Below are 10,671 nucleotides of genomic sequence, written 5' to 3'. Positions count from 1 at the left end.
AAGATGGAGTGAAAAAGATTTTTTGTGATCGGGGCCTGAACATGCAGGAGGGTGAAAGGAGGGCAAGGAATAGAGTGAATTGGAGCGATGTGGTATACCGGGGTTGACGTGCTGTCAGTGGATTGAATCAAGACATGTGAAGCGTCTGGGGTAAACTATGGAAAGCTGTGTAGGTATGTATATTTGCGTGTGTGGACGTATGTATATACATGTGTACGGGGGTGGGTTGGGCCATTTCTTTCGTCTGTTTCCTTGCGCTACCTCGCAAACGCGGGAGACAGCGACAAAGCAAAAAAAAAAAAAAAAAAAAAAAAAAAAAAATTATATATATATATATATATATATATATATATATATATCAAGATAATGACAATGGGCTACATTGAAAGATATTGACTTTCTCAGACATTACTTTGGAAACATATTTACAATAGATGTCTACAGCTTTAGACATAAAAAACTGATGTACTGATATCACATGTGGCAAACGAATTCTGACACTGATAAGTACAAAGTTCTACACAATAGAAGTAAAGATAGGAAGACAATCTACAGTATGAATTATGATGAGCTACAAAAGGTAAATGTGGAAAAAGATGGGTTTAATAAAAATCTGGTGATCCACTGCTAAGCAGTTCACAGAAACAATAAGGTCAATCAAATTTCTTAGGTTCATATGTATAACTTTCAAATCTAAGTCTATGGAAATTATCTGTAATCTTTATAATTCACTGGTGTGTCCGCACCTTGAATATTGTGAACAGTTTGGGTCACCCTATAAAAAAAAGACATAGAGAGAATCAAGAGAGTAAAGAGGCAAGCTACCAAGACTTAAATCTAATAAGCTTAGAAAAGAAAAGGCTGAGAGATGAAATTAAACAGGCAGTCAAAACCATTAAAGGCTCAAAAACCTCAATCTACAAAGATATCTATGGCTATCTTCATATGATTTCACAGGTAATAATGGATGCAAATTCTTGGGCAAAGGTTTTACCTCGAATAAGGCAGAGTACTTTTTCTTCCATGGGATTGTTAATATATGGAATGAGTCACTCATCAGATTAGTTAAGGCATTCCCAGAGATGCCTGTGTGAACAGACTTGTTGATATATCTCTTCACAACCATGACTGACTTTATCTTTGCCTCCTTGGCTACATGAGAATCTAGAATTTTTTCAATTTGAGACATCTGTATGCCTTCTTACTCTCTGATCTCTTCCACTATCACAAACAGCCTCAGAAGAACCCAATGGTCTGCTACTTTTTGATAAAACTTGTCAATCTCACACACATATAGAGTCGTTCTGCTAGAAAAACAATACAATGGAAAACATTCCTCCAACCTAAGATACTCTCTTGGAGCACTCAAGGGGTGCTATCTGACAAGCACTAATATGGACCACCGGTGAACCAGCCCACCAACAATCTCTCCAGCAGGACACCTAATTCTTAGCTTGCTTTATGACAAACTAACAACTACTGCTAAAGCCTGTAATGAGTTAGTCAAATGTGGCTGCAAGATTGCAAAGGGGTGTGGTGGCAAATATATGTGCAACATGACTCACTGACATTTACACAATCCAATAATTAAAAAACTGACATAAAAATAACTGAATAATGACACTACAACATTTTATATATTTTTAGCGTCTGTTGGCACAGTGCATATACAACTCAGCAGAAGTATCTTCCTTGACACTGAGGCACCAAATATATGAACATAAAGGTTCTGGTTAGCTCCATGAGTAGCACTGACCCAATTGCTGGTCACATTTAACTTCTACACAAGAAAATATCTACAGAAATAAAGCACTTGAGATGTTTTTGCCTTACCTGTATATTCCAAAAAATAAAATGCATCACTTTATAACCTCTATGGGTATAATCTTATAGCTCTTAGCATAACATTTATTAATAGGAGCCTGGAAAGTGCTCAAGAACTTGGCACTTTCATCCAGTGTCTCCATTTTGGTAAGCTGCATGATGAGTAAGGCAAAAATGTTGAATGGTTACAAAATAGGTAAGAGATAAAAGGTGACAGAGAAGACTTTACTATATAGTAGTAGCTGAAGGTTTACTGATGAATTCAGTTTCTGTAAGGAAGACTATATACTTCAAAATAAATATCTTGCATTATAAGACCTACCTCTGGTGCAGGGTTTGGCAATGGCATACCAAGTTTGGAAGATAACAAAGAAGAGAACATAGAGTGGTGAGACCCTCCATGACCATGCTGCTCTGGTGGCAGATCTGCATATAAGCCATCACTGCGTGAGAAGTGGACTGTGTTTTTGTTGCCTCCATCAGAATCACGTCCACTACTATTCGATACCAGTCCACTTATGTCCAAACGTCGTTTCTGTAAATGAATTATTTCATGAGCACTCATGAAATTCTTACTTGAATATGAAAAGAATACAGAAGTATTACATATAGTTCCTCTATGAGGTGCTGTGTAAATGAGTGTTCATGTGCAAGAACTTAACTGTACGCATACAAGTATATGTCCAACGTGAAAAACTCTACCAGTATGAAAAAACTCAAATTCAGAAAATTCATTAAAGTTCTTGGTTAATCAAAAAAAGAAAGCACCGAGAAATCAAATAGCATTTAACTACTTAACTAAGATAAAACTCCCAAAACTAAGTATAATGAAGCCATCAAAAGATACAATCCTGATGATTTCATTTCAATAGCAGCCCAAATACCCTGCTTTGCCCATGATGAAGTTAATTAGGCATATCAGTGAGGAGAAAAATACACTTGTGATACAAAATCTACTTACTTTAGAAGGCACAACAGTTGTCTGAACAAGATTTCGGAACCTTCCCACACTAGGATCCACATCTTCTGGGTTTATGATATCTTCTTCATCCTTAAAGCTGACATTAAATTTGTGTCGTTTGAGTCCCCTTTGTTTTGGATCATCTTCTCCAATACCCAACATGGATATACGTCTATTGTGTGCAGTGTTAAATTCTGTTAAGTTCTGGAATAAATCAAGTACTAATGAAAGAAGTAAAAATTAATACTAGATGAATTAAGAACTTAAGATCATTCCACAAATCTGAAATTAACTTCAACTACGGGGGTCAAAAGTTCCAAGTTCTTGGAAACTGCATACATTATTTAAATATCCACTAACTTCCCTTCCAAACTAAACTGTTGCAGTAGCAAGAATACTCTTGACATATTACATAATATCAAAGAATAAATAAAAACCATCAGAATTAAGAACAAAAAACCATTAGACAACACACTGTCCATAATTTTCTATATAATCTTCAACTACATTTCCATCTTACCCCTGAGGTAGGGTAGAAAGAACTCTAGCTCTGTATTCCTACATGTCATAGAAGGTGACTAAAGGGGGTGGGAGAGCCAGACTGGAGACCCTCCCCTTCTTGTAATTCAATTTCTTAAAGAAGAAACAGAAAAAGGAGCCAGGTGGGGAGGGCTCATCCTCCTCGAAGGCTCAGACTGGGATGTCTGAATGTGTGTGGATATAACCAAGATGAAAAGATAGGAAAAATAGGAATTATGTTTGAGGAAAGAAATCTGGGTGTTCTGGCTCTAAGTGAAACAAAACTCAAGAGTAAAGGGGAAGAATGGTTTGGATATATCTTAGGAGTAAAATTGGAGGTTGGTGAAAAGACAAGAGCTAAGGAAGTAGCAGCATTACGCCTGAAGCAGAACCTGTGGGAGTGTGTGATAGAGTGCAAAAAAGTAAATTCTAGATTCATGAAAGTAAACCTGAAAGTCGATGGTGAGAGGTGGGTGATCACTTGTGCTTATGCACCTGACAATGAGAATAAAGATTATGAGAGGCAAGTGTTTTGGGAGCAGCTGAGCAAGTGTGTCAGCAGATATGATATACGAAACCAGGCATCAGTGATGGTGATTTAAATGCGAAGGTAAGTGATGTGGCAGTTTAGGGTATAATTGAGGCACATGGGGCATTAAGTGTTATTAAGAGAAATGGTGAAGAGCTTGTGGAGCCGTGTGCTGAAAAGATACTGGTGACAGGAAATAACTGGTTTAAAAAAGAGATTCTATTCTGTTTATATCTATTATACTTTGTCACTGTCTCCCGCATTAGCAAGGTAGTGCAAGGAAACAGATGAAAGAATGGCCCAACCCACCCACATACATATGTATATACATACACATCCACACACGCACATATGCATACCTATACATTTCAATGTACACATATACATACATACAAAGACATATACATACATACACACATTCCTAAGAGTGCACGGGGAAAATGAAACACGATAAGTCCCAAGTGCACTTTCGTGTAATAATCACATCATCAGGGGAGACACGAGAGAAATATAACAGTCAGTTGATATACAATGACAAGAAGTAGCTAGGATGCCATTTGGTAAACAAGCGATTGTCCAATCGCATGTTTACCAAATGGCATTCTACCTATGTCTCTTCGTTGTATATCAACTGACTTATATATCTCTCTTGTGTCTCCCCTGATGATGTGATCATTACACAAAAGTGCACTTGGGACTAATCGTGTTTCATTTTTCCCGGTGGACTTTTAGGAATATACTTGATAACGCACAAAACTGTGATCCTTTCAAATATATACACATGTAAATAATTCATACTTGCTGCCTTTATTCATTCCCATCACCAACCCGTCACACATGAAATGACACACCCCTGCCCCCTAACATGCGTGAGGTAGCACTAAGAAAAGACAAAAAGGCCACATTCATTCACACTCAGTCTCTAACTGTCATGCATAATGCACCGAAACCACAGCTCCCTTTCAACATACAGGCCCCACAAAACTTTCCATGGTTTACCCCAGACGTTTCACATGCCCTGGTTCAATCCATTAACAGCACGTCAACCCCAGTATACCACATTGTTCCAATTCACACTATTCCTTGCACGTCTTTCACCCTCCTGCATGCTCAGGCCCCAATCACTCAAAATCTCTTTCACTCCATCCTTCCACCTCCAATTTGGTCTCCCACTTCTCCTCGTTCCCTCCACCTCTGACAAATATATCCTCTTTGTCAATCTTTCCTCATTCATTCTCTCCATGTGACCAAACCATTTCAATACACCCTCTTCTACACTTTCAACCACACTCTTTTTATTACCACATATCTCTCCTACCCTTTTATCACTTACTCAATCAAACCACCTCATACCACATATTGTCCTCAAACATCTCATTTCCAACACATTTACCCTCCTCCTCACAACCCTATCTACAGCCCATGCCTCATAACCATATAACATTGTTGAAACCAGTATTCCTTCAAACATACCCATTTTTGCTTTCTGAAATAATGTTCTCGCCTTCCACACATTCTTCAACGCTTCCAGAACCTTTGCCCAATCCCCAACCCTGTGACTCACTTCTGCTTCCATGGTTCCATCCGCTGCCAGATCCACTCCCAGATATCTAAAACACTTCACTTCCTCCAGTTTTTCTCCATTCAAACTTACCTCCCAATTGACTTGTCCCTCAACCCTACTGTACCTAATAACCTTGCTTTTATTCACATTCACTCTCAGCTTTCTTCTTTCACAAACTTTACAAAACTCAGTCATCAGCTTCTGCAGTTTCTCACCTGAATCAGCCACTAGTGCTGTATCATCAGCAAACAACAGTTGATTCACTTCCCAAGCCCTATCATCCACAACAGACTGCATACTTGCCCCTCTTTCCAAAACTCTTGCATTTACCTCCTGAACATCCCCATCTATAAACAAATTAAACAACCATGGAGATATAATGCACCCCTGCTGCAAACCAACATTCTCTGGGAACTAATCACTTTCCTCTTCCTACTCGTACACATGCCTTACATCCTCAATAAAAACTTTCCACCACTTCTAACAACTTGCATCCCACACCTTATACTCTAAATACCTTCCACAGAGCATCTCTATCAACTCTATCATAAGCCTTCTCCAGATCCATAAATGCTACACACAAATCCATTTTTTTTTCTAAGTATTTCTCACATACATCCTTCAAAGCAAATACCTGATCCACACATCCTCTTCCACTTCTAAAACCACACTGCTCTTCCCCAATCTGATGCTCTACACATGCCTTCACCCTCTCAATCAATACCCTTCCATATAATTTCGCAGGAATACTCAACAAACTTATACCTCTGTAATTTGATCACTCACCTTTATCCCCTTTCCCGTCGTAAAATGGGACTAATGCATACATTCCGCCAATCCTCAGGCAATTAACCTGAGTCATACATACACTTAATATCCTTACCAACCAATGAACAACACAGTCACCCCCTTTTTTAATGAATTTCACTGCAATACCATCCAAACTCGCCGCCTTGCTGGCTTTCATCTTCTACAAAGCTTTCACTACCTCTTCTCTGTTTACCAAACCACTCTCCCTGACCCTCTTACTTCACACACCACCTCGACCAAAACACCCTATATCTGCCACTTTGTCATCAAACACATTCAACAAACCTTCAAAATACTCACTCCATCTCCTTCTCACATCACCACTACTTGTTATTACCTCCCCATTAGCCCCCTTCACCGATGTTCCCATTTGTTCTCTTGTCTTACGCACTTTAGTTACCTTCTTCCAAAACATCTTTTTATTCTCCCTAAAATTTAATGATACTCTCTCACCCAAACTCTCATTTGCCTGCATTTTCACCTCTTGCACCTTTCTCTTGACCTCCTGTCTCTTTCTTTTATACATCTCCCACTCATTTGCATTATTTCCCTACAAACATCATCCAAATGCCTCTCTCTTCTCTTTCACTAATAATCTTACTTCTTCATCCCACCACTCACTACCCTTTCTAATCTGCCTACCTCCCACGCTTCTCATGCCACAAGCATCTTTTGTGCAAGCCATCACTGCTTCCCTATATACATCCCATTCCTCCCCCACTCACCTTACATCCTTTGTTCTCATCTTTTTCCATTCTGCACTCAGTCTCTCCTGGTACTTCCTCACACAAGTCTCCTTCCCAAGCTCACTTATTCTCACCACTCTCTTCATCCCGACATTTTCTCGTTTTCTGAAAACCTCTACAAATCTTCTCCTTTGCCTTTACTTCAAGATAATGATCAGACATCCCTCCAGTTGCACCTCTCTGCACATTAACATCCAAAAGTCTCTCTTTCACGTGCTTATCCCTGAGGATAGGGGAGAAAGAATACTTCCCACGCATTCCCAGCGTGTCGTAGTGCGACTAAAGGGGACAGGAGCAGGGGGCTAGAAACCCTCCCCTCCTTGTATTTTAACTTTCTAAAAGGGGAAACAGAAGAAGGAGTCACGCTGGGAGTGCTCATCCTCCTTGAAGGCTCAGATTGGGGTGTCTAAATGTGTGTGGATGTAACCAAGATAAGAAAAAAGGAGAGGTAGGTAGTATGTTTGAGAATAGGAATCTGGATGTTTTGGCTCTGAGTGAAATGAAGCTAAAGGGTAAAGGGAAGAGTGGTTTGGGAATGTTTTGGAAGTAAAGTCGAGTTGGTGAGAGGACAAGAGCATAGGAAGGAGTAGCACTACTCCTGAAACAGGAGTGGTGGGAATATGTGATAAAGTGTACGAAAGTAAACTCTAGATTGATATGGGTAAAACTGAAAGTGGATGGAGAGAGATGGGTGATTATTGGTGCATATGCACCTGAGAATGAGAAGAAAGATCATGAGAGGCAAGTGTTTTAGGAGCAGCTAAGTGAGTGTGTTAGTAGTTTTGATGCATGAGACCAGGTTACAGTGATGGGTGATTTGAATGCAAAGGTGAGTAATGTGGCAGTTGAGGGAATAATTGGTAAACATAGGGTGTTCAGTGTTGTAAATGGAAATGGTGAAGAGCTTGTAGATTTATGTGCTGAAAAAGGACTGGTGATTGGGAATACCTGGTTTTAAAAAGAGAGATACACATAAGTATACGTATGTAAGTAGGAGAGATGGCCAGAGAGTGTTATTGGATTACACGTTAATTGATAGGACCGCGCGAAAGAGAGACTTTTGGATGTTAATGAGCTGAGAGGTACACCTGGAGGGATGTCTGATCATTATCTTGTGGAGGTGAAGAGGAAGATTTGTAGAGGTTTTCAGAAGAGAGAATGTTGGGGTGAAGAGAGTGGTGAGAGTAAGTGAGCTTGGGAAGGAGACTTGTGTGAGGAAGTACCAGGAGAGACTGAGTACAGAATGGAAAAAGGTGAGAACAAAGGAGGTAAGGGGAATGGGGGAGGAATGGGATGTATTTAGGGAAGCAGTGATGGCTTGTGCAAAAGATGCATGTGGTATGAGAAGCGTGGGAGGTGGGCAGATTAGAAAGGGTAGTGAGTGGTGGGATGATGAAGTAAGATTATTAGTGAAAGAGAAGAGAGAGGCATTTGGACGATTTTTGCAAGGAAATAATACAAATGAGTGGGAGATGTATAAAAGAAAGAGACAGGAGGTCAAGAGAAAGGTGCAAGAGGTGAAAAAGAGGGCAAATGAGAGTTGGGGTGAGAGAGTATCATTAAATTTTAGGGAGAATAAAAAGATGTTTTGGAAGAAGGTAAATAAAGTGCTTAAGACAGGGGAACAAATGGGAACTTCAGTGAAGGGGGCTAATGGGGAGGTGACAACAAGTAGTGGTGATGTTAGAAGGAGATGGAGTGAGTATTTTGAAGGTTTGTTGAATGTGTTTGATGATAGAGTGGCAGATATAGGGTGTTTTGGTCGAGGTGGTGTGCAAAGTGAGAGGGTTAGGGAAAATGATTTGGTAAACAGAGAAGAGATAGTAAAAGCATTGCAGAAGATGAAGCCGGCAAGGCAGCGGGTTCGAATGGTATTGCTGTGGAATTTATCAAAAAAGGGGGTGACTGTATTGTTAACTGGTTGGTAAGGTTATTTAATGTATGTATGATTCATGGTGAGGTGCCTGAGGATTGGCGGAATGCATGCATAGTGCAATTGTACAAAGGCAAAAGGAATAAGAGTGAGTGCTCAAATTACAGAGGTATAAGTTTGTTGATGGCCAGAGAGCGTTATTGGATTACGTGTTAATTGACAGGCGTGCGAAAGAGAGACTTTTGGATGTTAATGTGCTGAGAGGTGCAACTGGAGGGATGTCTGATCATTACCTTGTGGAGGCTAAGGTGAAGATTTGTATGGGTTTTCAGAAAAGAAGAGTGAATGTTGGGGTGAAGAGGGTGGTGAGAGTAAGTGAGCTTGAGAAGGAGACCTGAGTGAGGAAGTACCAGGAGAGACTGAGTACAGAATGGAAAAAGGTGAGAACAATGGAAGTAAGGGGAGTGGGGGAGGAATGGGATGTATTTAGGGAATCAGTGATGGATTGCGCAAAAGATGCTTGTGGCATGAGAAGAGTGGGAGGTGGGTTGATTAGAAAGGGTAGTGAGTGGTGGGATGAAGAAGTAAAGAGTATTAGTGAAAGAGAAGAGAGAGGCATTTGGACGATTTTTGCAGGGAAAAAATGCAATCGAGTGGGAGATGTATAAAAGAAAGAGACAGGTCAAGAGAAAGGTGCAAGAGGTGAAAAAAAGGGCAAATGAGAGTTGGGGTGAGAGAGTATCATTAAATTTTAGGGAGAATAAAAAGATGTTCTGGAAGGAGGTAAATAAAGTGCGTAAGACAAGGGAGCAAATGGGAACTTCAGTGAAGGGCGCAAATGGGGAGGTGATAACAAGTAGTGGTGATGTGAGAAGGAGATGGAGTGAGTATTTTGAAGGTTTGTTGAATGTGTTTGATGATAGAGTGGCAGATATACGGTGTTTTGGTCGAGGTGGTGTGCAAAGTGAGAGGGTTAGGGAAAATGATTTGGTAAACAGAGAAGAGGTAGTGAAAACTTTGCGGAAGATGAAAGCCGGCAAGGCAGCAGGTTTGGATGGTATTGCAGTGGAATTTACTAAAAAAGGGGGTGACTGTATTGTTGACTGGTTGGTAAGGTTATTTAATGTATGTATGACTCATGGTGAGGTGCCTGAGGATTGGCGGAATGCGTGCATAGTGCCATTATACAAAGGCAAAGGGGATAAGAGTGAGTGCTCAAATTACAGAGGTATAAGTTTGTTGAGTATTCCTGGTAAATTATATGGGAGGGTATTGATTGAGAGGGTGAAGGCATGTACAGAGCATCAGATTGGGGAAGAGCAGTGTGGTTTCAGAAGTGGTAGAGGATGTGTGGATCAGGTGTTTGCTTTGAAGAATGTATGTGAGAAATACTTAGAAAAGCAAATGGATTTGTATGTAGCATTTATGGATCTGGAGAAGGCATATGATAGAGTTGATAGAGATGCTCTGTGGAAGGTATTAAGAATATATGGTGTGGGAGGAAAGTTGTTAGAAGCAGTGAAAAGTTTTTATCGAGGATGTAAGGCATGTGTACGTGTAGGAAGAGAGGAAAGTGATTGGTTCTCAGTGAATGTAGGTTTGCGGCAGGGGTGTGTGATGTCTCCATGGTTGTTTAATTTGTTTATGGATGGGGTTGTTAGGGAGGTAAATGCAAGAGTTTTGGAAAGAGGGGCAAGTATGAAGTCTGTTGGGGATGAGAGAGCTTGGGAAGTGAGTCAGTTGTTGTTCGCTGATGATACAGCGCTGGTGGCTGATTCATGTGAGAAACTGCAGAAGCTGGTGACTGAGTTTGGAAAAGTGTTTGGAAGAAGAAAGTTAAGAGTA

At 40.3% G+C, this 10,671-nt stretch overlaps 1 protein-coding gene across 1 annotated transcript in view; it reads right to left on the bottom strand.

The window, feature by feature from the left end:
* The window catches only part of NiPp1 (nuclear inhibitor of protein phosphatase 1), a 191,103-nt gene that overhangs the window by 47,332 nt on the left and 133,100 nt on the right, over positions 1 to 10,671 (bottom strand). The window contains exons 5-6 of the mRNA XM_071675812.1: positions 2,786 to 2,989; positions 2,147 to 2,359 (exon numbers count right to left, since the gene is read on the bottom strand). Coding sequence (XP_071531913.1) covers positions 2,147 to 2,359; positions 2,786 to 2,989 — 417 coding nt within the window. The remainder of the gene's footprint in view (positions 1 to 2,146; positions 2,360 to 2,785; positions 2,990 to 10,671) is intronic.

The sequence above is a fragment of the Panulirus ornatus genome, chromosome 21 (genome assembly GCF_036320965.1).
Source record: "Panulirus ornatus isolate Po-2019 chromosome 21, ASM3632096v1, whole genome shotgun sequence".
In the NCBI taxonomy this organism is placed as follows: Eukaryota; Metazoa; Arthropoda; class Malacostraca; order Decapoda; family Palinuridae; genus Panulirus; species Panulirus ornatus.
The sequence above is the reverse complement of the archived record's forward strand: the minus strand, read 5'-3'. Positions and strand labels throughout refer to the sequence as shown.